The sequence below is a fragment of the Acipenser ruthenus genome, chromosome 3 (genome assembly GCF_902713425.1).
Source record: "Acipenser ruthenus chromosome 3, fAciRut3.2 maternal haplotype, whole genome shotgun sequence".
NCBI classification, from domain to species: Eukaryota; Metazoa; Chordata; class Actinopteri; order Acipenseriformes; family Acipenseridae; genus Acipenser; species Acipenser ruthenus.
Genome location: NC_081191.1, coordinates 65,092,140 through 65,118,572, shown reverse-complemented (window position 1 = coordinate 65,118,572; position 26,433 = coordinate 65,092,140). Strand labels below are relative to the sequence as shown.

At 43.0% G+C, this 26,433-nt stretch overlaps 1 protein-coding gene across 2 annotated transcripts; it reads left to right on the top strand.

The window, feature by feature from the left end:
• Positions 1-18,077: 18,077 nt before the first annotated feature.
• Positions 18,078-26,277, top strand: LOC117394886 (translocon-associated protein subunit alpha-like). 2 transcript variants are annotated; one of them, XM_033993568.3, is made up of 9 exons: positions 18,078-18,243; positions 19,049-19,161; positions 20,881-20,977; positions 21,915-22,177; positions 22,455-22,531; positions 22,924-23,002; positions 23,177-23,270; positions 24,060-24,074; positions 25,112-26,277. In XM_033993568.3, exons 1-9 carry the CDS (start codon positions 18,081-18,083, stop codon positions 25,177-25,179), a joined length of 969 nt encoding a protein of 322 aa, XP_033849459.2. In that variant the 5' UTR covers positions 18,078-18,080; the 3' UTR covers positions 25,180-26,277. The 2 variants fall into 2 exon arrangements, with proteins under 2 accessions (XP_033849459.2, XP_033849460.2); XM_033993569.3 differs by lacking the exon at positions 24,060-24,074 and having other exon boundaries at positions 18,081-18,243.
• The last annotated feature ends 156 nt before the right edge of the window (positions 26,278-26,433 follow it).

Here is a 26,433-nt window from a genome sequence, read left to right as displayed (position 1 = left end):
TCTTATATACTAGGAGACTCCACCCCATGATCAGCGCGACTCAGCACACCTGCCAGTTGTCTAATGCAGCACAGCTGATCACAGTAATCTTGTCCCCTAATATGGTCATTCCGCCCTGCACCAAGATGGCCGACTTCCTTTTCCGCCCCTCTCTCCAAGCCGGCCCGTCTCTGAACAGGCGTGCAAGTACCTCTGCTTAGCGCCCTCTTGGGTCGGGAGGGAGATTTGCAGCTCAGATCCTCATGCTCCCTGTCACAGTCCACCATGGTCTTCACTTCCTCCTTTCATAGCAGGGGAAGGGGCCCAGGATGTCGACTCCTATCCGCTCCATGGGCCCGCCGACCAGGAACTACTGGAGAGGGGCTCACGACTGGTCTGCCAGTCCCTTCTTGGCTGTGCAGTCGTCGCAGTGGTGGCAGTAGTCCGTCACATCACAGAGGCATCGCCCCAGTAAAAGCAATGCCGAAGTCGCCACAAGGTTTTGGTGACTCCGAAGTGGCCCGTTCCAGGGGTGCCGTGATGTGCCTTCACACTTAAACACCTTCCTCAGGAGATGGTTTAGGGGGGCTGCCTTGTCTGCAAAGTTGGCCATGAATTGACGGTAATACAAGGCCAACCCCAGAAACGCCCTCACCTGTCACTGGTTGGTGGGAGTGGGCCAGTCCCGCACGGCTCTGATCTTGTCAGCCTCATGAAGCAACACTTATCCGTGTTGAGCTTCAGTCCTGCTGTCTCCAGGCATTGCAGCATCTGTTGGAGGGATGCGAGGGCTTCTTCCAAGCTGGGGCCATGACCAGCAATTCGTCCAGGTAAACCAGACAACGCCGTCGGGAGATACCGGCTAGGGCTCGCTCCATCAACTGCTCAAACATGGCCGGAGGATTGCAGAGCCCAAACGGCATCACCCGGAACTGCCACAGCCCTGCCCAGGCGAAAAGGCTGTCTTGGGCCGGGCTTCAGGGGCGATAGCTACCTACCAGTAGCCACTTCTTCCGTCCAGAGACGAGAACCATGATGACCCAGTCACCAGGTCCAGGGACTCATCTATGCGGGGAAGAGGGTACAAATCCTTCCGAGTCACCCCGTTCAACTGCCGGTAGTCAATGCAGAACCTCCACTCTCCGTTCTTTTTACGCACCATGACTTCAGGGGCCATCCAGGGGCTCTTGGAAGGCTCCACTAGTCCTGCCTCCACCATTCTCCGCAACATTTTATCCGCCTCAGGCTGGTGAGCCAGCAGCATCCGGCAGTGTAGCATCTTTATCGGCACTGCGTCCCCCGTGTCGATGGTGTGCTGGACAAGGTGGTTTCGGCCGGCCTCCTCAGCCTTCATGGTGAAACTGTGGCAGTACCTCAGCAACAGCTCCTGCAGTTGGCTCTGTTGTTTCAGGCAAAGCCCCTCGCAATTCCATCGCCAGACTGCGGTTGCTGCCTCGAGAGCCTTTTCCTCCACGCTTTGTGGCTGAGGAGTAACCATCAATTGCTGTCCCAATGACCCCGATGGTGCGGTGATGGTGGCAGACTGGGAAAGGGGGGTAGGTAGCACCGCTGCTCCTAGTGGGGTGGCAGGCCCACCTCAGGCCCGTCGAGCCCGTCCAGTGTGGGGTTTCCTCTTCCTCCGGTTGGGGGACACAGGGGTGGGGTCCAGCTGGCCTTGCTTGGCTGCAGGACAACGCACAGACGAGGGCCTGTGTTTCTGAGGAGCTTTGAGAGCTAGCGGTGGTGTCTTTAAACCAGCCAGGACAATGATCGACTCACCGGGGATTTGACCTCCGATGCGACGGATGCATGCATGCATCCTGGACTGGGGCAATCTACATTGGGTGCTTTAGCACTTGATCCTCAATGTGGACGGTCATTGTCCCTTTTCCTCCCATCGGTGACAGCTCCCCCATCACTGCCCTTAATTGGACAGTCGTTGCTTCCATCCAACAATGTCCCCATCGACTCTGTTGTAGAACGTCCAGCCGTACGAGGGTCACTGTCGATCCCGTGTCCACCAGTGCCAAGCAGGGCACCTCTTCAACCCGGTCCAGGACATGACAATGGTCTCCCACCGAGGCTCTCTCGACCACCCTCACCGGAATGTCCACTTTTTCTGCAGCGGGGGTTGGTCATGTGGTCTGCTTTCCCGTTCTTAGGCAGACCCCTTGTCGTTTTCCGGCGTCGGCTAACAACTTGGGGCTTCCCCAGGACGACGCTTCTCCGGGCACTGTGCTCGACGATGACTGGTCTGTCAGCACCCCCAACACCGGAGAGGCTGCCGCTGGCTGGCTTCCAAGTCACGGGCCGCGACTGCCCTGGTAAGAGCAGTAACCTCTGGAAGCCATGTCATTTACGCCGCACTGGAGCCGGGCTCACCCTGGTCAATCTGCGCCTCCCGGACCAGGCCCAGACTGTCTCCCTCTTGTGGGCCATCTCTAGCGCCACCTGGAGGTTCTGGGGGTGGAGCAGGCGCACTTGACTCCACAGCTGTCCAGGCCCCAGGGCCTCCACGAATTGGTCCCGAGACAGTTCCTCCTGCACCGAGGATGGCATGTGCACGAACGCCCGGCGAGTCAGACCCTCAATCGCCTCGGCCAGTTTGCGGAGGGGTTCCCCTGTCTTCCTGGTTCGACCCAGGAGCTTGTTACTTGGGATGTAGGCATTCTTAAACACCTGGTGTATAGTAAATAGGAAAACAGGAGTGAGGAATAATAATCTCTGCAGGAAATTAAAAGGGTTCAGGCTGACACGGGTCACCAGCAGGTCATTCCAACATTGTTTGGAAAGAATTCTCTTATTTCAAAGAGGAAAGAACATTCTTGGAATGGGCACCTGGTTTTGTCAATTTGTCAGGCTTTGAATAGAACTGGAACAAACTTGGCAGACCGAACAGAAGATGACAGTGAAGCAGTGCAAAACAGATACAGTGGTACTAGGCCAAAGCAAGGATTAAATATGTAAGGACTGTCTAAGAATTATTATTATCTGAATGTCTCAGAGTGATGGGAAGCTGAAATCAGAATTTAACTGGAAAACACAATTGTGTTTCAGTTATCTTGCAATATCTCCGGTTTCTTTGCTTTCCAAGCAGTATATACATCTATGTACATACATCAATAATACAGAATCCTGTCCAATACTACCGAAAAGAAACCAATACTAACTACGGATATAAATTACACAATGATTTATATTGGCCTAATTTAAAAAGTTACAATCCCACAATATAACAAAAGGAGAGGTTTATAATAGGCATAATAAACCACTTTTCACCACTTTTCTTAAAACCAGTAAGGTAAAACAGTTAAGTTAATATACTTTTCACATTCATATTTTTCTATGTAATCCTGTAATGCCCTTTTCCTAAGTATGGATTAGGTTTGTGTCTGCTTATCTGCCTGTAAACATAATATTGTTTATTTAATATCACAATGTGCTGCTGGTAGTGGTGGCTACTGTTTTCTGCTCAGCTTTTCCAACTATTCATCAATATTTTCACTTGTGAAGAAAAAGTCTGTGAAGGAAGGGTAAAATATAAGAATAAAATGTCAAAAACGAGGAACATTATGACAGAAAATATAAATGCCAATATTTTCTCCTGAACTGTTGACAGTGTGAACAATTACTCTCCTTGTTTTTACTGTACATAAATATGTTGTTTTTTATCACCACCCGGTGGTTTTAATGACACATTACAAGAAGATTTTTACAAACCCACCATTACCTGTTGGAACTATCAATGGTAGAATTTAAATTGCCCTTCTATAGTAAAATGTATATATCATGAGGGCACTTCATTTACCATTTGTATGTTAATTGTAAATATTTAAGTGAAATAATGTTGTCCAAGACAGATGGAGAAATATATATTTCTGTATTTTTATTAAATCAGGTTGAAGACGGTACGATAGAATATTGCCTTCCAACATTTTTTTCTCAAAGTGCATACTCACAGTAATTTGCAAATTATTTAAAATATGATATAAAAAAATAATAGCAAATCAAATTAAGCATAACCGCACACATCTGACCATCTCGGATAACAAATATTGTTAATCTTTTTAGTGCACAGATTCATCAAGGTTAAATTACATGCGGTTGTATGAATCAGAAATCCAATGTATAAGAGTTAAATGAAGGGACTATCACACTTGGCACAGTCCTTCCGAAGGAACTCCAATGCACATGGATGGTCGTGCTCTACAGACGGGGATACATTAATAATTAGAACTTCTCCATTGTGGTACTTTCCCAAAAGATAAAATGCATACCAGTGAAAGATGTGTTCTTTTTTGTTTTTATGCAAGCATTACCTAGAACAGTGGTGTAATATTCCAGAATAGGTTGGGAAGGCCTTACTTTGCCTGTCACACAAAAGTTTGATTTTATTTTTCTTGTGTGTATTTCAGGCATAAATAGTACAAAAGTAGACATGGTACAAGGTAACCAGGGTCTGAGGCAGATAGCATGAAGCGCCAGCAAACCGAAGAGCCTCAACAAAAGAGCCGGGAGTCTAGCTGTGGGAGTCTAGCGAGGGGAGGCCTGCGCCGAGACACTGTTGGAATAGATCCAATCCAAAACAGCGCTCTGGAAGATGCCATCTAATAGTCAGGTCTGTACCCTCCACCCCACCGCTCCCACTGTGCCTATTTGTCTCACCTGTCCTGCTATGACTGTCTCTCACATCCCTGTTCTGTCCTCTCGCCCTCGTCCTCTGCCCTCTCTCTGCCGCTGCTCCTCCAACCCCTCTAACCTCATCCCTCTGCCTCTCCCCCCCTCCCGCACACTCTCTGGTGCACTCTAGAACTGTCACTGTTCTGCTAACAAAGCTGATTTCATCTCTGCCTTTGCCTCCCACCTCTCTCTCGATTTCCTTGCTCTCACTTAAACCTGGCTGTCCCCTGATAACACTGTAACTCCTGCCGCCCTGTCCTCTCTCTACATCCTGTCCCATACCCCGCGTCTCACTGGACGGGGAGGTGGGACTGGTCTTCTCCTCTCTCCCTCCTTACTCTTTTTTGTCCCCTCCGACCTCTCCTCACTCTATGTTAATACCTTTGAATTTCATGCTGTCCAACTAACCTCCCTGTGAACTCCTGCTAATTGTACTGTACCGTCCCCCTGGACCTCTCGCTCACTTTCTATATGAACTCGACTAGCTACTCTCCTCCCTCCCCTCTCTGTCTACCCCAACTGTCCTGTTAGGTGACTTCAATATCCATCTCTCCAATCCCAGCCACTCTGCTGGATTCCTCCCTCTCCTTCAATCCTTCGACTTCTGTCTCTCTCCATCCCCCCCTACCCACAAAGCTGGCCATCAACTGGACCTCACCTTCTCCAGGGCCTGCTGACCCTCCACCCTCTCTGTCACCCCCCTGGACCTCGCTGATCACTATTTCATCTCTTTTTCTCTGTCTCTCCCCTCTCTCCCTGCTCATCCTACTCCCTCTGTCACCTCTCGCCATAACCTCCGCTCTCTCCCCCTCTGTCCTTGCCTCCACTGCTCTCTCTCACCTCCCTCCTATCAACTCCTTCTCGCAACTCTCTGTAGACTCTGCTACCTCCACCCTCTTCTCCTCCCTCACCTCCTCCCTCGACTCCCTCTGTCCCCTCACTTCCCGACCTGCTCGCCCCTCCCCTCCCCAACCCTGGCTCTCCTCTGCGCTCCGCTCAGCAAGAATCACACTGCAATCTGCTGAAAAGAAATGGAAGAGAATCAAACTCCCTGCTGCCCTCAACCTCTACCGCACTCTCCTCTCCTCCTTCTCCTCTACTCTCTCCTCTGCTAAATGTATTTATTTCCAATCTGTAATCCAAGCCTCCACTAACAACCCACGTAAACTATTCTCTACCTTCTCCTCCCTCCTAAACCCTCCCCCCTCCTCCTCCCTCCTCTTTCTCCTCTGATGACTTTGCCTCTTTCTTCTCTTCTAAAATCTCAGATATCCGCAAACCCTTTAACACCTCTCCCTCCCACGCAACCCCTCCTGCTCCAACTTCTACACCCACTGCATACCCTACTAACTCACCCTCCTTCTCCACCTTCTCTCCCCTCTCAGATTCTGACCTCTCCTCCCTGCTCCAGGGTCACAAACCCACCACGTGTGCCCTGGACCCCCTCCCCACTCACCTCTTTCAAGCTGCTGCTCCTGCTCTACTTCCCTTCATCTCCTCCCTTCTCACCACCTCTCTCCTTTCTGGTCTCTGCCTTCAAACAAGCCTCTATCACTCCCCTCCTCAAAAAACCTACCCTCGACCCCACCTCCCTCCAGAGCTACCATCCTGTCTCCCTCCTACCCTTCCTTTCCTAAACCTTCGAGCGGGCTGTACACCACCAGCTCTCTGCTTTCCTGTCCAACCACTCTCTGCTCGACCCTCTCCAATCTGGCTTCCGCTCTGCTCCCTCCACTGAAACCGCCATCCTGTCTGTCACCAACTCACTAAACTCTGCCCCAGCTGCATCTCTCTCCTCTGTCCTAATTTTCCTCTACCTCTCTGCTGCCTTTGACACTGTCGATCACTCTATTCTACTATCCTCTCTCACGGACCTGGGAATCTCTGGCACTGCTCTGGCCTGGTTCTCCTCCTACCTCTCCAACCACACTTACCAGGTAACCTGGCATGGAGCAACCTCCACACCTCGCTCTCTCTCAACAGGAGTCCCCCAAGGGTCAGTCTTAGGTCCTCTCCTGTTCTCTCTCTACACCCGCTCCCTGGGCCCCCTCATCGCATCCTATGGTTTCTCATACCACTCCTATGCTGATGATGCTCAGATTTTCCTCTCCTTTCCCACCTCTGACTCCACCATCCCCTCCCGTATCTCTACCTGTCTGTCTGCTATCTCCTCCTGGATGCAATCGCATCACCTCAAACTCAACATCTCAAAATCTGACCTCCTTTTCTTTCCCTCCTCCTCCTCCCCCTCCTCTGATCTCTCTATCTCTGTTCCTCAGGAATCTACCACACTGTCTCCCTCCTCCTCGGCTAAGAACCTCGGAGTTACCTTGGACCCCTGCCTCTCTTATTCCCAGCACATCTGGGAGGCTGTGTGGTCCAGTGGTTAAAGGAAAGGGCTTGTAACCAGGAGGTCCCCGGTTCAAATCTCACCTCAGCTACTGACTCATTGTGTGACCCTGAGCAAGTCACTTAACCTCCTTGTTCTCCGTCTTTCGGGTGAGACGTAATTGTAAGTGACTCTGCAGCTGATGCATAGTTCACACACCCTAGTCTCTGTAAGTCGCCTTGGATAAAGGCGTCTGCTAAATAAACAGATAATAATAATAATAATAATAATAATATCTCCACTATGGCACGCACTTGCTGATTCTTCCTGAGCAACATCCGTAGAATCCGACCCTTGCTCACCAACTACGCCACCCAGCTCCTGGTCCAGGCCTTGGTACTCTCCCGCCTAGACTACTGCAACTCCCTCCTGGCTGGCCTCCCTGCGTCCGCCACCCGTCCGCTCCAGCTCATCCAGAACTCAGCTGCTCGTCTGGTGTTCTCTCTGCCTCGCTTCTCCCACGCAACTCCACTGCTCCGCTCACTCCACTGGCTCCCGATCACCGCTTGCATCCAGTTCAAGACTCTTGTACTAGCCTACAGATGCCTTGACCCGACTGCACCCAGCTACCTCCAGACCCTCATCTCTCCCTACACCCCCACAAGACCTCTCCGCTCCTCCTGCACTAGAAGACTGGTTCTACCTCCTTTACGCTCCCCTGCCTCCAGAGTCCGCTCCTTCTCCACCCTCGCCCCGCAGTGGTGGAATGACCTTCCTACAGATGACAGGACTGCTCAGTCCCTGACCACCTTCGGTCGCCTCCTCAAGACTCACCTCTTCAGACAGCACCTATAGAACTCCTCTGTTTTTCCCCCTGGACACTTATCACTCTTCCTTAAATGAGCTTTACTTGCTCTTATCTGCCCCCTATTTTACTGCATTTAATCCTGTACTTTAGATTACTGTAATCTGTCAAGTGTTATTTAATCTGTAGTATTTTGTATTTAATTATATCCTGACGCAACTATCACTGACACTGTTATCTGCTCCATTATTGAATCGTATTTTGTCATATTTGTACTTCCTAGAATCAAAGTCATTGTATTTATCTTGCTCTTAATTGTATTATTACTTGTACTGTGATTCTTGAAATGTATTTGTTTACGACTGTAAATCACCCTGGATAAGGGTGTCTGCTAAGAAGTAAATAATAATAATAATAATAATAATAATAGACATCACATGTTTTTTTTTTTTTTTTTTTTTAATATCCCTGCCATTGTACGCTGTTCACAATAAACAAAGTGGCAAAAGCCACATTTCCATAACATAATAGCATCACAGAGGTTTACTTATGCCTTTTTATTTTAGCTGTACATGTTTAATTTAAATAAACTCTTTAAAAACTAAATAAAGAAAAAGCAAATAGCAGGGTTCTGAAAAATATAGCGTTATACATCCCCACATGTTGCTACAACTGTTTAAGTAACGTACCTGTAAATTTTCTTTTCATTGTTAACACCCTGACAACTTTTTACACTTATAACTTTAAAGTTTGTTTCAAAGCTCTTTTCAAAATGGCAACTGTAGTGCACTGGGGTTTGAGATCTGTCCTCTAAATCACTGCAGGAAAAGCAGGAAAAAATGCATAACAACAAATGCTCAGGCTTTTCTGTTCCGTACCACATCATTATTGTTGTACCTGTTTGACAATGTGGGCAATAATCCTTACACTATCAGTGCACTAGAACTGCCATTTTGGAAAGAGCCTTTAAAGTTATAAGTGTAAAAATGTTGTCAGGATGTTAACAATGAAAATAAAAATGACAGAGTACTTTGTACCAAACATTATGATATTAACTCAGAAGTGTACTGTTTCTACAGCTGTGATTTCAAAAAACACATAACCTCAATATGGCAGCTGTATTAAGACAGGGGCCAATTTTGCAGTTAGTAACACATTTAGCAAGCAATGTTCATATAACCCTGCAAATATGAAGTGAGCAGTGTTCCCTCTAAGCTTTTTAGATACTAAGAAACTTGCTGTTTTGACGGAGAAAGGCTAAACTATCAGTGAGAAACTTTCGGCCTTGCATCAACTGTTTAATTTATAATTTTTGTTGCATTATACATTTTTAATCTATATTCCAACACAACACTGCATGCTTAACTGGTGGTCTGCATAGAATTGCTTTATACTATTGCATAAAACACTGGTGTCTGCACTGTATTCAATTGTAACCATCTTGAGAAACTTAACCTTAAGTTCTGACTAAAAAGCATAGAAATCCAATAAAACCACACAATAGTATACTCAAAAGTGTAACATATCAAACTAAAATCTATTTTACTTCGATATATTATTACATAGTTGGATTTATTATTATACCACACTTAAATAAGAAAAAAGGCTGTGATATAGAACTATGATGATGTAAGGCGATGGGTTACCTTCTGTTATCTGGGTCAGTAGCGTGAAGGATAAATCAGGCAGGATGAGAGGATTGTGCATCAACCTCCGAAACAGTGAACACCATATAAAGATCCAGCAATCAGGTAAACAACTGGACAGCAGATATTATATCTATAAACTGCGTATAGGATTACATTAAAAGGAAAAAAAAGATGGCGGACTCACTCCAAACTACACTTTGTCTCCCCCACTATTCATAACTCCTCCCTTCCTCTCCAACTATGGAGGCCAAACTAAATGTAGTAACCCCTTCCACATTAATTATTATGTCTCACATTAGTCGTACCGTGGGTAAGAAACATCCACAAAAGAAAAACATACATATACCAGCAGAACAACAACAGTGAAGTAACAGAACAGAGTCCTTTAAATGGGAATGCAAACTAACTGGTCTGCGAATTGTGGTCTGGGTGAAATGGGCTGTCAGTGTCTGTACGGCAAGTGCCCGGACCATATAGATATGGTGACTCCAACATGGATGGAGGCAAAACATCACCATGGTCAATGGCAGAGTCAGCGGCCACAGGCGGCGAAACAGGCAACACCTGAAAAACAAAAAAAGGGAGAATCGAGGTTTGGGGACGATGTTTGGCTGCTGCAGGTGGGTCCTTGAGGCAGTGCAACACCTGAGTTGGTCCATCCTGTCTCTGATGCGATACAGGACACCCTCTTGATCCTGAGATTGTAGAGGCTGTATTACTTCTAGAGTTGGCAGGGTCACTCAGCCAGACAAGGTCTCCTTCATGGTAAGGTAGATATCTGACTCTTTTTTCATACTGTGTTTTCTGACACAGATGAGCTTGCTTGTGGTGTTCCTGTGATGTCTGGCAAGCTGTCTGTAACTTATGGCAAACAGATGTCACATACTCTGCAGGTGTCCCAAGCAAAGCTGTGGATGGGGTTTCTAGGCAGGAAAATAACAAATGCACAGGTAAACGAGCCTCGCGGCAATACACCAAAAAGAAAGTTGTGTAGCTGGTGCTGGTATGCACACTGGTGTTGTAAGCTAATTGTATTTCGTTCAGGTGACTGTCTGTGGTGGGGTGCCCCGCCCCTGTGCGTATTTTGTGTTTTATGTTGTATGTTTTATATCTATGTATGTAGAGGTGAACGGTGTGTGTTATGTAGCACAGGTGATATAATATATATATATATATATATATATATATATATATATATATATATATATATTTGTATTTAGGCACAGGGATTCACGTGCAGATTAAAGTGGGTATTTGTATGGGGGCACAGGGAGTGCACAATTAGTTCTCGTGCAACTGTGCTGAGATTCAACTGAATGATTTATTAGCAATCGAGTCTCGGCACAGCTACATAAAAGAGTGTTTCACGTACACAGGGTTGTGTGTTTGGTGAGAAGAGAATGAGGTACAGAAAAGAGGTACAGAAAAGAATCACAATTGCTATTCGTGCTGACTTTAAATCAGCACGTTAGTTGTTTTTTGGTTTGTCTCACCGTGTTTGTTTAGTGTCTGTTTCTTTTGGCCAACATGCCATTTATTTTGGTGTCTCAGTGTTTTGTTTTGTTTAAATCTTTTATTTATAATAAACTGGCACAACAGCACATTTTACTCACCAGTCCTGTCTGTCTACTTCCTGGCCTTATGTCACCACTAGCCAGCCTATTCACATTGTTCCATGAACTCTCCTTGTCATACAAACACTTAGCTAGTTGTGTTCAATTAATCCATCACCTTGTGGGTAATATGGCGAAGTTCGTGTCTTATTGATGCCCAGAAGGAAACACAGTTCTATAATCAAGTCCGCTTCAAATTGTCATGCTTGATCAGTATGGAGGTATTCTGGAACTCCATGATCCCGTACATATTGCTCGAAGATGCATTTTGCAACAGTGATGGCACACAGATCCTTCATTGGGTACAGATTAACGTACTTGGTGAAGTAGTCTTGAATGCCCAAGATGTACCTATTACCCATCAGTAATTTATTGGAAGTTCAGTGATGTCAGCAGCAACTTTCTGAAATGGTAGGCCTGAACAGTTTGAAGTGGAGTTTGATTATTTTGTACAACTTAATTGGTATTCCTCTCAACTGACATGCTAAGGATTGCTAACAATAATGTTCAACATCTCTTGCCGTAAATGACTAATAGAAATGGTCCTGTGCACGAGCTAGGGTCTGATTATAACCTAAATGGGCAACCAATCGGTGTCCATGTAGATACTGCAGAATGTGCAGTGTTAAAAGTTCAGAGATGAGGATCTGGTAGGTGAAACCTTGGCCAGGCTGGTCACGATAGCGCCTGCACAAAATGTCATTCTGTAGGCAAAGCTTAGAAAACTGTCTCCATAACACTGAGCATTGATGAACTTTGTATCCATGTCCAGAGAGGTGGTCTTCTTCCTTGAATTAGCCATTCTTGATCCAATAACTTTTAGACCTGGTTGTTGATTTCTTCACGTACTGCTGGTGAGGTGTGATACGCACACTGTCTGACTGGGGATGCCGTTGCAGTACATATCTGATGTTTAATTAAACCAGTTTTGCCATAGTCAGAAGGACTGGAGCTGAATATGTCATGGTTGTCGGCTAGAAGTTATTAACTAGCGGAAGCTGAGCTGCCTAGTAACACTGACGGCCCCATTGAGAAAAACTTTTACTTCCATCACCAGTAAAATGTGGTGGTTAAATAGCCTTGAATTGTACTGCAGTTGTGTGTATCTTTTGCCATTTTGTTTTTGTTTTGTTTTAGTTTTTTTTTTTTTTTTTGGTGTGGTGAAGTTGGTGTTATTGTCTAATTAGGAAATAAGCAATAAAGTTTGCTTTGTGTAGGTTAACAGTTGCTGTTTGTAAGGTTTTTAAATCAATCACAGAAGTTGAGAAAATGAAACAGAAAGCATGCAAATCATGAACAGTACTGCAGGGTTAGCCAAAGCAAGTGAGACCCTGTTGGGCTTCAATGCGTTTTAACTATTCAATGCTTGCTGATGCAATACAGGGAGTGCTGAGCTTGTAAACAAACAAAAACAAAAGTATGTAACATTCACTCCTGTAATCCGGAGCTGATACTAAAGCATGTACATTGCAAAAGAAAGTCCTTATGTATGTTTGCTATCAATTACATTTTGGAAAACCTTTGTACAGTTTTCATGGAACTATACTTGGGTGTGTCATCAGATGCTATTCTGCATGCTGTTGAAGTATCTAAAATTAGTTTAAGAAGGTACTGTAACAGAGCGAGGAGCCCTGTACGTTTATTTGTTTATTTATTTTTAGAACGGGGTCTCCCCCTCTGCCCCTGTGCAGGTTATTGTTTTGTATTTGTTTGTTTTATGATTGATGTATTTAAAATGTATGACGGCGAAGCGGCGTATATTTTGTTTTATTTAAAACGTGTTCGGGCAGAGGCGAGATTGGTGCTCGTCCTTTGCCAAGAATAATTAATAAACTCATGCAGATTGTGGCAGAGGGGTAATAGAATAATTACTAGCCAGTTAAACCCCTCAGCCACAATATAAAAGCCTGCAGCTCTCTGCACTCAGGCTGGGGTGTTCAGAGGAGGAACGAGAGTGAGAGGAGAGAAAGCGAGTACATTTAAAAAGAAAAATGAAACCTAAAAAAAGGAACCGTGAAGGCTACTGCCCAGCCGGACCTTAAAAGACCTGGGTTTTGTTATTCGGTTTTGTGCTTGAGATTTGTTTTGTTTACCTTTTTATTTAGCTCTGTGAGCACTGTTTTTGTGTTAAAATATTTTATTTATTTTTGTTATTTAAAAATAAAACAGCGCACGCGCCTTTGCACCGTATCTGCAGTACTGATGTCAGTTTTTTTGTTCCTGCATTCTGGCCTGACGTCACCACTTAGCCACCCTGCCACACATTGCGTCCTGCATGGGATCGCAGCGCCTCCGGGACTCAGGTCAGAGTAGGGTACTGCAGATTTTTTTCATTTTTTTGTGTTTTTTTTATTGTTTCTTGTGGAGTGAGGAAAAAGGAGGATGGGAAGGAGACAGCAGCCGCTGCAGCAGCAACAGCGGCAGCAAGTTTGCCTCACCTGCCTGTGGGGGGAGGAGTGGTGCTTTAGCTGTAGGGAGCCGTGGCACGTATCCCTTGGCACCTTCCCCATATGGCAGGAGGAAGTGAAGACCCAAACAAAGGTGAGAAGAAGGAGGCAGAGAGGAAGGAAGGCACAGGAAGAAGAGGAGTGGTGCACCAACTGCATGCGGTACAGACATGAGGAGCACCACTGCCTGGAGGTCTTCGAAGACACGGACCTGGATTGGGAGGAGCCCGAACGTCCTGCGCCTGAGTGGGAGGAGCCCGAATGTCCTGCGTCTGAGTGGGAGGAGCTCGAACGTCCTGCGCCTGAGTGTGAGGAGCCAGAACGTCTACAGCCCAAGAGGGGGGAGTCGGTGCGTCCACAGCCCAAGACGGGGGAGTTGGTGCATCCACAGCCCAAGAGGGGGGAGCCCCTGCCGCCTTCGCCACCACCCGAGGGAGAGGAGCAGGAGGGTCCGCTGCTGCCATCGCCTCCCGAGGGTCCGCTGCCACCTTCGCCTCCCGTGGGTCCACTGCCGCCATCGCCTCCTGAGGGACCGCTGCTGCCCTGTCATGCATCGCCTGGGGATGCCAGTTCGCCATCGACTATGCTACCCAGCTCCTGGTCCAGGCCCTGGTACTCTCCCGCCTAGACTACTGCAACTCCCTCCTGGCTGGCCTCCCTGCGTCCGCCATCCGTCCGCTCCAGCTCATCCAGAACTCTGCTGCCCGCCTGGTGTTCTCTCTGCCTCGCTTCGCCCACGCTACTCCACTACTCCGCTCGCTCCACTGGCTCCCGATCACCGCTCGCATCCAGTTCAAGACTCTTGTACTAGCCTACAGATGCCTTGACCAGACTGCACCCAGCTACCTCCAGACCCTCATCTCTCCCTACACCCCCAATCAACCTCTCCGCTCCGCCTGCACTAGAAGACTAGCTCTACCTCCGCTGCCCTCTTCTTCTCCACCCTTGCTCCGCAGTGGTGGAATGACCTTCCTACAGATGTCAGGACTGCCCAGTCCCTGACCACATTCCGGCGCCTCCTTAAGACTCACCTCTTCAAACAGCACCTGTAGAACTCCTCTGTTTGTATCCTGGGACACTATCACCCTTCATGTAAATGTGCTTTATTTTGCTCTTATCTGCCCCCTATTTTACTGCATTTAATCCTGTACTTCAGAATACTGTAATCTGCCAAGTGTTTAACCTGTAGTACTTTGTATTTAATCATATCCTGATGTAACTATCACTATTTAATCATATCCTGATGTAACTATCACTATTATCTGCTGTATTATTGAATTGTGGTTTGTCACACTTGTACTTTGCTTGAACTAAAGTTATTGTATTTCTTGCTCTTATTGTATTACTTGTATTGCAACACTTGAATTGTATTTGCTTACGATTGTAAGTCGCCCTGGATAAGGGTGTCTGCTAATAAATAAATAATAATAATAATGCCAGTTCGCCATCGCCCAGGGATGCCAGTTTGCCAACGCCCGGGGATGCCTGCCTTGCACCGCTCAGGGATGCCACACCCGCTCCGCTCAGGGATGCCATGTCTGGATTGCCTGGGGCTGCCTGGTGCTCCGCATCACCTGGGGCGTCCTGTTGCTCCACATCACCTGGGGCTGCCTGCTGTTTCGCGTCGCCTGGGGTTGCAGAAGGTCCCGCTTCGCCTGGGGTTGCTGTGTCTTTTGCTTCTCCTAGGGTTGCTGCCTGTCTTGCTTCACCTGGGGTCGCTGAGGGTCCTGCTTCGCCTGGGGTCGCTGAGGGTCCTGCTTCGCCTGCGGTCGCTGAGGGTCCTGCTTCGCCTGGGGTCGCTGAGGGTCCTGCTTCACCTGTGGTCACTGAGGGTCCACAATCTGCACGAGTTTATTAATTATTCCTGGCAGAGGACGAGCACCAATCTCGCCTCTGTCAGAACACGTTTTAAATAAAACAAAACATACGGCGCTTCGCCGTCATACATTTTAAATACATCAATCATAAAACAAACAAACACAAAACAATAACCTGCACAGGGGCGGAGGGGGAGGGGAGACCCAGTTCTAAAATTAAATAGACAAATAAACGTACATAAGCTGCCTTAGAGGCAGGATACATCTCTTTAATTTGGTGACCCCTTATTTTTATTTCTGTGTTAAATGTATTATAGAAGAAGTATATTTTATCCTGCAAAGTTTAAGAAAAAAATAGAGTACTCATATTTAAGATTAATGATATCTGTTGCATAGGTGTCATAGCTATATAAGGTATTTTATAAGTATTGTACTTTATCACGGCCTGTGACGGAAATATAATGATTTATGGTTGTAAATCTCCCTCCCGACCTGTGAGGGTGCTAAGTAGCGAAAGGGAAAGGCTTTGGACGGGTTGGCCTGACAGTTCATTTCCTGGGTCGGAAAGTCAGTCAGCCTGGAAAAAGGCAAGGCTCCGTTGCAGGAACGTATTGACCCGGAAGGTAAACGAGGTAGCAGCTGCAGGCAATAGAGTCAGCTGTAATCATTTACCAAGGGGTCATGCATGATTGCATAAAGAAGGCCGGAGAATTGTAAATCTTTTCCTTCGCTTGGGTTCAGAGACGCACGGAACTGGAAGGACCGGGAGAGTTCCCAAAAAGAAACAAAAAGTATTTGTGAGTGTTTTGTTTGTTTGTAGCACTGTTAATAATTGTCTTTTGTTTGTAAATTCACTAGACAGCTAATACGTCTCCGGAGCTGTTGCCTTGGGCCAGCACTATCCGGAACAACAACACCACAGTCACTGTTATTTGTTATCACCCACCTTGAGCACTACTGCACGCACCCGGACTGGTGATTTGTGTATGTAGTATTGTGGGAGCGGATAACGTGTTATTATTTGTTTTGTTTACAAATCGTTATTATTTTCCTGCCAAGCTTTACACCAGGGGTGTATTGCCAGAGGATTATTGTTTGGTCGCCAGACCAGGATTTGTGTAATAATAAGAATAACATTTCCAAATTGGATTACAGTTTTCACTTGTGATTATTTCTGCACTGCATCACCTCTGCATCTGTTCTTAATCAGCAGCCACTTTGCCACACAGCCATTAGTTTAAAAGAAGAAAAACAACACATTGATAAAAACATATGTTTTAAGCCGACAGGTATCACTTAAAACAGAAAGGAACCTGTTAAACCTGCCAATTGTATGATGACATTTCCTACCTTGTCTATGCAGTTTTCCAATACCACTCAATGATAATTTATTAAGTACCAATCAATGGTAATGAAGACAAAGCGTCTCATGACAATCTGAAAACTTCTCTGTGCATTTTACAAAGGCTAATGCTTATGCTTATATTAAGGAAGATGAAATAGTATTTCTTTCATAAGTAAAGAAGTGACAACATTTCATTTGATCAGAAAAGGAATATGATTTAATCTTATTGCACCTTGGTCCATGACTCACAAAAACAAACAGCCAAGATCAGCAAAGAAATTAGCCTTGGTGAAATGCGTCATTATCTATTATTTAGATTGTCAGAAGATGCTTTCTCATGCTCATTGATTGGTACTGAAAAATGGAATAGGCAGGAAATTTCATGCAATTAACAAGTTTCCTTTCCTTTTTGATTGATACTTGTCAGCTTACAACATGTTAAAGGGGGAATTTGGAAATATAACTATTCGTTGTTTGCCTACATGGATTACTATTTACCATACTTAATAAATATTTCAAAATGAAATTCCTGCTTCAGCAATCAGGGCAGCTTGTAAACAAAACTCAGAAAAGCTGATTAGTCAACTTCATTTATTGCACTCAGTCAAAAGATAGGATATTTAACACATTTCATCACCTCTAATAGTAGAAAGTGGCTGAAAAAAATGCATTCCACCATATTCGACTGTCAAGTGAAGGGACATTCAGAGTACTGTCTTAATTCACAGTATAAGGTAAAACTAATAAGTAGACCCATATTTCACTCCTGTCTTCAGTTATCCAGCTGGTCTACGCAAGCAATTATACCACAACTCCTGTAAATTTAATTGAGAGTGTAGACGGCAGTAAACCTTGGATCAGCATTAATAGTTAAAGACCAGCAAACAAGCTCTGCGTGATAAACAAGGGTTGACCACTGTTGATATTTTCTAAGATGGACTGCATTAAACATTAATTCAAAAAATAAAATAATGGTTAAAAGTGTTAATTGGTGAGTAAGAAGTCCTTTGCTTCTAGTCCTTTAAGTAAAGGTAATTTTGCACCACATTTTTCTGATGTTTTTACTTTGATTTACCCCATCAGTATTCTGTGTTAATATTAGTAGTAGGAGTATAGTTTAATATACATATTAATTTAAATTATACACTATGAACATAACCAGGACAGACCAGATTTTACTTTGACTTGGGTATACTAATAATAATCAGTGTAAAAATATTTTACAGTCTAAACTAGGTTGATTGATACTGTGTTTATTTAAGACATTATCACTGAGTTCCAGTCACTCCACTCCACTTTAAATATATACTACGCTTTAACAGTGTATTCCAGAGTAAGGTATGTGACGCCGCAGAGTAGAGTAGAGGCGTGGCCAAAGGTGACCTCTGACTTGAGTTTAGAGTGCACAATACCCGGATGAGCAATAAACGCCATTTGCAAAGCGTAGGAAGTGGTGTGGAAGGGAAGACAACACCACGACACAATCTGCAGCAATCAGAAAACATGATGAAATTACTGCCAAAATTGCTTTTACTCGTCCTCCTAGCGTTCCCTGCAACCATTATTTTCAACAGCAGAGGTAAAAAAAACATTCTTCATTTTGAAAGATAAAGAAACAACATATTTAGATTTTAGTTTCTTAAACCTGTCCGGCAATATGCACCAGTGTGTTACTGTTTCAGTGACTGTGACTTGAAAAAGCGTCCAGTCCAGCTTCAATGTATAGTTATCTGGTAGCACAGCATTCATACTAGTTGGGCATGGAAGAGGTTGCACATTGTGTCCGAATATAGCGTTACAATGGGAAATCAGAATTTTAGTGTAGCGCACTTCTATTTGTACTGGGAAAGGTAGCTACTAAAGCAGGAAGAAGGAAAACATTTTCTGTTTAAAATTAATACTAAACTGATCCGTTGCGGCCGCAATGAACTGTTCCTTTGCGAAACTTAATACATTGTAAGTTTGAATTCGTTTCTTCACGGACTGAAAAAAAAAAAAAAAAAAAAAAAAAAACCTTAGTTCGCCATTGTCAAGTGATACCGCTGACGTGTCCTTATATTATTGGCGACTATACGGTAATCACATAGAGAAGACCGAGATATGTTGCAAATTTGCAGCAACATATTTTGAATACAGTCTTGGCTGGCTTTTGTTACAGAATCGTTAGTGGAATGCCGCAAAGTAATTGTCTACCTGCTGTTTGCAGTAGTATACATACTAGTGACACTCAGCCTTGAAAGATGTACAAACAGGATCTCTATTTGGCAGTGCTTGATTTAAACATGTTTTTATATTATCAGTATAGTGGTGGTGTTTGTTATTGGTAGTAAGTCAGATTTTGATTGCTTTCTGGGTTTTTTTTTTTTTTTTTCAAATGACTGCAGGACCCCTTGTAGCAGCTCAAGATGCTACAGAGGATGAGGAGGCAGCAGAAGATATTATTGCAGAGGATGAAGATGATGAAGCTGAAGTAGAAGATGATGAAACTACAGATTTGGTGAGGGAGAATGTGCATGGTCAAACTTTTTTTTTGTGGGCGGTGGGTTAAAGTTGCAGGTATTTTGAATGAATACAGTTTCAATCAACCTAGTTTAGACTGGTGGATGCATTACCCTAGCAGATAAAAAGCCTATCAAATACTCTTATTTTTGGTAGGGTCACATCTAGAGCAGCAGCAGCAGTAAAATAAAAATGCTTTTTGGTCCTGATAATGATTCATGTCCAAACAGTATTTATGAATTTAACATAGTTCCTGTATTTGTTTCCAATATTCAAGAGTTACACACATATTATTTAATCATTATCTTTATACAAAATAATGTAGTACTAGTTATTACAGAAGTAAAGGTAGAGCTCAATTACCTATCCTTCTCGGAGCATGTTGGTACACACCTTCAAGATCACCTGGAGGACTTGGAGCGCGTCTCAGTGTCTCTCCAGTGCCTAAATTTATATGCCATCATGAAGCTGTGAGCTGTAAGCTTGTTGTGTTGTCAACTGGTTATTGTTAACTTGCTAAATGTAGTCAACAGCAGTATGTCCGGTGCGTGTTCTTGAGTTAAACCAAAGTGTACCCTCTTTAGACAGACATACTTCTCGCTTCTCTTTCACCTTGCATGTCAAATCACAACTTGGTTCTTCTTGTAAACCCCCTAATCTGCGTTCTTAATATGGTGGTTTTGTTGCAACGCAGAAAAAAAAAACAATTCTTAGCAGACAACTTATGTCTGCTAAATTCAGTTTCCATCAATATTATCCCTTTCTTGGTTCATCTATAACCATACATCAGTTTGATGAGCTGTTTTGACAATGTCTCTGCGTACTTGATTATAGTTAACCCCTTGCAGTCCTCTGTCGGATCATGTCCGACATTACAATTTTCCTTTTCCGGTCTGATGTCGGACCCTGTCCAACATCATCAAAAAGACGTAAAACACAGGTCTCTTGTCGTTTTTTCTCTGGAAAAAGCAGAGAAAATCATTCAATGGCTGAGTGAGACCGAAGCCGAAAAACAACAAGAGGTGTATCTGAGCAATACACATAGCCCCGGCACCACAGAGATAACACGGCTATAAACAAACAAGATAGCTGCTTCTGCATCCAGCGCTCAAAGAATATCACAGACATTTGCAGAGCATTTTGGGATGTTATAGTAAAAAATAATGACTTGGATCACATTATTGAGGAGTTTGGTGATAAAACGAATGATCGGGAGATGATTTATCAGTATGCACGACTATGAAGAGGTATGTGGAAAATACAGCGAACACGGGGTGGGGCGGGGCTGGAGATGCAGTACTGAGTGTCCTGTTTATATGCAGTGCCTTTTAAACCTGTTTTACTGTGAAAAAAAAAACTTTTAAACAGCGTGTCTAAAATAACCTGCGCGTGTGAAAATAAATTGGACCTGACGCGCTGAATAAACCGCAAATGGTTAAAGATTAAATTGGCATGTGGCCTGTAGATCTTTGACTATCCTTTCTAGTGGAAAGGGATCCTTAATAATATCGCACAAGAAGTGTTTGAAGTATCCATGTTGGCACTTGGCCCACTGTAAACTTTGGCCAGTAGACCAACATTAACCTTAAGGCCTGTGTTAGATTAGGTTTGTGAGTGGAAACTGGAATTTGAAATGTAGTGTTTTACGCTTGTATGCAGCAAAGATTGAAGTCTCTTTGGTTAATATTCCTATTCTTTTCTGAAATTTCTGTTTCAGACTGAAGAAAAAGAGGAAGAGGAGGAAGATGCAACGTCGGGGGAAGCCAAAGCCTCTCCCAATGCTGACACAACCATCTTGTTTGTCAAAGGAGAGGGTAGGTCCAGCGGGGGGAGGGACAGACACTCAAGGTACACGCTTCCTGTTTTGATGCCATCCAGGTTTTTATTTGGTTGTTGGCTATTTTTTTTTTTTTTTTTTGATGGAATGAAAAGATAGCCATGAGTCTGTTGCATGTGTTGTTGTATTGCAAATAAAATTACTTTATAATGTGGTATCTTGACTTTACCTTTTGAGAAATATTTAATAGGCATGTAGATGTGTTGAGGTTCACATTCACTTCTTCCTAGAAAATGTCTAAACTTAGAAAAAAAAAATTCTTACCTGCCAGTCTTGCACTGATAATTGTGCATGCTGTAATGAGTGAAATGACTGTTTGTTTTTAAAGCCCTTTTCTATTTAGTTAAATCAGGTTTGCTGTTTGAGGGATTTGGAATGTATTTTCATTCTTCAGAGCACTGTTTAATCTAATAGAATGTGTATACACTCCCTTAAACAGTCCTTAAATATATTTCCAAAGAATCAAATGTCAGGCCTAATGTTACAGAACTCTTCATCAGCAGTTTGAATTCCTAAGTGATTAATGTTCACAGACTTCATACATAACTGTTGTCTTTAGTGATTACAGATCCCTGGGTTGCTAAATTATTGGCTTGCAATCCTTATGTATATTAGGCACTGATTGGAATTGTCATTTCTGACACTGTTGCTGCTTTCTATTGTTTTTAATTCTGTCTTAATAAATTGCATTAACCCTTTAACCTTTTTTGTCGCTGTACTTGCATGATATTCCAAGAATTACTTGAAATGTGCTTGTGCCAGGATTAACCTTTGATTAAGATCTCCAAGTGCTGCCAAGTTTTTCCTCAGGAAATTCCTGTAAGTGTGTTTTACATGGTGCACTCCTTATCCTCTGCTGAATGTAAATACCTCTCTTTTTATATTCTGACTCGGGCTTGGACTTTGTTATTTAGGTTTTCCTGCAAACAACATTGTGAAATTCCTTGTTGGCTTTACCAACAAAGGCAGCGAAGACTTTGTGGTGGAATCCTTGGATGCCTCCTTCCGCTACCCTCAGGACTATCAGTTCTACATCCAGAACTTCACAGCTCTGCAGCTCAACACAGTGGTGCAGTCTCAGAGACAGGCCACCTTCGAGTACTCTTTCATTCCAGCCGAGCCCATGGGAGGTCGTCCTTTTGGCCTTGTCATTAACCTCAACTACAAGGACACCAATGTGAGTGAAGAAAAGCTATTAGCAGCAATAAAATGAATTACCCAGTTAAATGTCATTCTAAGTTGTTATACCTTGGTCCAGAATCATAGTATCAGCAGAATTGCCTGTTGGAATATGAAGTTGTCCCCTGGCTGCTGGTGAAATACCATATCCACTTTACAAAGTTATTGGCAATTCAAAATGCCCTTTTCAGCCTTTCGTACTGCAGAAAAAAAAAATCCTTTGTTTAACAAATTTCTTGCATTTTTAAATATGGTTTATACAAAATGTTTTGCAGGGAAATGTTTTCCAAGATGCTGTTTTCAACCAAACTGTCACTATCACAGAGAAGGAAGATGGCTTGGATGGAGAAACGTGAGTGGTTTCATTATATAAGTTTTTGACCTCGATCACACAACTATTTCTAATACCTTTTTATGGCAAAGTATGAGTTAATATTTTTAAATTTGCATTTTATTAAATTCAGTTCTGTGTTAATTGAAATTAGGATACGTCCTGAAGTTAACGTTCATTTACAGCTGGTTTCACGGACCCTGATTAAGGCCAGTCTTGGGCTACCTTATCTAAGGTAACGTTTGGCAGTCCAGGATTAGTGCTAATCTGGATCTGTGAAACCAGTTATTTATGTTTATCTATATTTAAAATTGCAATATATTTACACATGAAAGTTCATTAAATAGGTCTATCCATATACTGTATAGCTGTAAATGGCTTTATAATATTTTGTATTGGTATCCTCTTCCCAGAGTCTTCCTATACGTGTTCCTGTCTGGTCTTGGACTGCTTGTCATTGTTGGGCTGCATCAGCTTCTAGAGTCTAGAAAGGTAAGCTAAGAAATGCACAAAAAAAAATTCTGCTTTGAGAACACAGGGGAATATTGTGTTTTAAAAAACTTAACTACCTTACCTCAAGCTTGGCAAGTGCCATGGCTTTCCTTGTAGAATATGCAATATATAACTCTTTTGAAATAAACAGTGTACAATACGTTTTGTCTTCAGAGACGGAGACCAGCTACCAAGGTAGAGATGGGTACATCTAACCACAATGATGTTGACATGAGCTGGATTCCTCAAGAAACTCTGAACCAAATCAGTAAGTTGTGCTTTCGTTCTGTTTGTTCCAGGATGATTTATAAAGAAATAAATAAACTAAAACTGCAATAATTCTAAAACCATAATATTTTTTTTGATGCATTTATGTATTTCCTCATCTTTCCTGATTGCATTAGACAAAGCATGCTACAGAAAACCAGCTTGTCGAATTCCCTTTCTTGAAAGATTAGTTTGACACATCTACTAGTGTCTGGTTAATGAATTTGTCTTTTTCATGTTTTCTGTGCTGCCTGATGGGTTTAAGGGTTTAACCTAACACTGTAAAGGTTAAACGGTAAATAAAAAAATAAAAAATCTTAAATGGCATACTATTTCACTAAACATTTAATCACGGGGGGATCTTGCATTGATTGTTTTAAATTTATTTTGCTGCATTTAAATACTGTAGGTAATCAATGTAAAATTTGAAATAAGTACAAAAGTAACATCTGAAAATGTCTACAGGTACTTTTAATCAAGTCTGCCTTTTAATGACTTAACACATGCCTCCACTTTAACAGAGAATTCAACATATTAAGGGTCATTTTCTGCTGAACTGAATATGATGATAAATGTGAATTATCAGTTAACTGCTGCTGTAACTGCCTGCCACTCTGATTCTACCTTGTCTTTTCAAGAAGGTTTCTAAACTGACCTCCATTTCACACTATACACTAGGCGCAAACATAGTTTTCTACGTAAGTTTTGTGACTGACTTGTAAATATTCTAACATGTTCTGCTATCTCTTTCTTGCGCTGCCTTGCTTTCTTCCTTTTCTTGTGCCTTCAGTGCAAAGCAGACGAGGTGAGATTCCTACTTTTCCTTAAGGATGTGTAGTGTAGCTTTTAATAAAATAAAGATCTTGACGGTCATTTAGATGTGTTAACAGTGCATGGGCAGCTCTTGAGATGCTTTCTGCTTGCAGAGGTTTTAGGTCCACTTTCATGGTACGGTTGCCTGTAAAGGCCTCTACACACTGGACGCGATGTGACAAGCAAATGTGTTGTATTTGATACGAGCCGTTCACACTGCCGGTGATGCAACAGGCAGCGCTGAAGCGATGTGAAAAAAAAATAGGATTGGTGTCCTAATTTTGTGGCGCGGCAATGAGGAACAACTTCCCTTGCGTGCCTTTAGTAAACAGTGGTGTTAGAAAAGAGGAGTCTTGCAGTGTCAATATCCGGAGCTGTACAATAAAGGACACACAAATTATAAAGACACGGCAATGAGGATGAACTGGCAGTCCATTACCAGGGAACTGGATATATCTGGTGTGTATGATTTCATTTACCTTTTACTGAAATAAAAATTCTGAAAAGGTATTCTGTATTCTGCATTTTTATTAGTTGTATAACCGGACTTGTGATTTTTTCCAGCTGTTGATAGTTGGATGAGTCACGCCTGTCGCCACTAGTATGAAAGGTAGTGTCGCAGCAAAAGTACCATTTTATCGCAGGACAATTCGCATCGCGTCCGGTGTGGAGACCTGTGCTGTTTTTATGTCCTTGTGATTTATTTATTTGTTACTAACATACCTTTGCAGGTTTAGGTTATTTTAGGAAGTTTTATTCTTTATTTCCCTAACCTTTTCTTTCTACTTGTGATTTCAATCTGAACATCAACCCTGAACTGAACACGACCTTGCCTGACAATTTTATAGTTTGTGGGTGGAACCAAGGACTGATTATCTAAACAATTTGAATGTAAAGCCCTTCTGTAATAATTACTATAATCATTGCTGTGTGTAACTAATATCTGTTTTTATGTGGGATTTTTGTTCAAGTGAGTTTAAATGGTGACAAAACTCCTGTGACTTATTGATGTGCCTGCTTCCTTCATAGATAAAGCCTCTCCAAGAAGGTCACCCCGTAAGAGAGCACAGAAGAGATCTGCGGGGTCAGATGAGTAACTGCCCCAGGAAGATAGAATTCATCCTGTCCATTGTGAGCAAGAATGAGGACAGTGCAACAAAGCCATATGAGCATACACACAAAATAAATCCATGAACTTGAGCAGCATTTAAAAAACTGTATACTCTGTCATGACTGCAGCAAGCATGTCATTACAAACGCATTCTCCTAATTTATTTTACAAATTAAGTTGTTCCCCCTTTGATCTGTTTTTAATGTATTTTTTACAAAAGTCAGGCAGTAACGGACAATGTTGCTGTGCTTATCTTGCAAACCTAAATTGGGGGTGGGGGGTGGGGCTTTTGTGTCTCAATTAAGTTTAATTCCTCATCTAAAGAGTTGCCTTTGGCATGTTGTCTCCAGGGAGTGTGTAGGGCTTCTGAAGAAATTGTCATTGTAATAATAAGAAGAGAGCCCTGGGTTTGTACTACTTTTCGTACAAATGCTAGCTTTCTCCAGCCAGTAACAGCCATGTGGTAGCTGCTGTTTGTTCTGATATGTTGTAAGAATAATGGTGGCAGAATTAGCAGTTTGTCTTGATAATGCTGCTATTTCTGCACTGAAATAATTTGTAATGGTAGAAACAGCTGACTGCATTTTAAAAAAATAAGTAAATAAAAATCCATGATTTTGGGAGATACTAGTTGTGTAGCATGTGTCAGAGAAGCAGAAAATCCTCTAATAACCTATTTAGATTTTATTTCTTGTTGGACTTTTTTATTTTACATTTAATGGTTTGTTTTGCATGGTGAACAGTAGTTTTGGGCCATGATACTTTAATGTATGTTGCATGGAGAAAATGGGCATATAAAAGACTGAGAATTGCTGTTCACCATACCTGATGACATTCATGCTCTGTAAAATGTGTTTTTTTTATATAATTTGAATGGTAAAGACCACTGGAAATTATAATTGCCCAGAAAATGCATTGTCCCACAGCTGTGAATTAATTGAAAAGAAATGTAATCCTGTGTATCGGGAAAGGAAAAACTGGACTGTGACTTTTTATTGTACTTTTTTTTTTTTCCCCTGTTTTAAAACTTAGTGGTGTGCAAAGGATTGCATTGAAAGTAAAGAATAAATTTACATTTTTTTCACATCTGTTTAATTGAATTTAAGAATGCCAAATGAAACTTTGTTTGTTCATTGTGTTTATTACATTACACCCTGTAAAATGATGCAAGGGTATAGCATACAAAGAACAATAAAGTAAAACCTAATCTAATCCAGCCCCTCTACATACCAGTATTCTG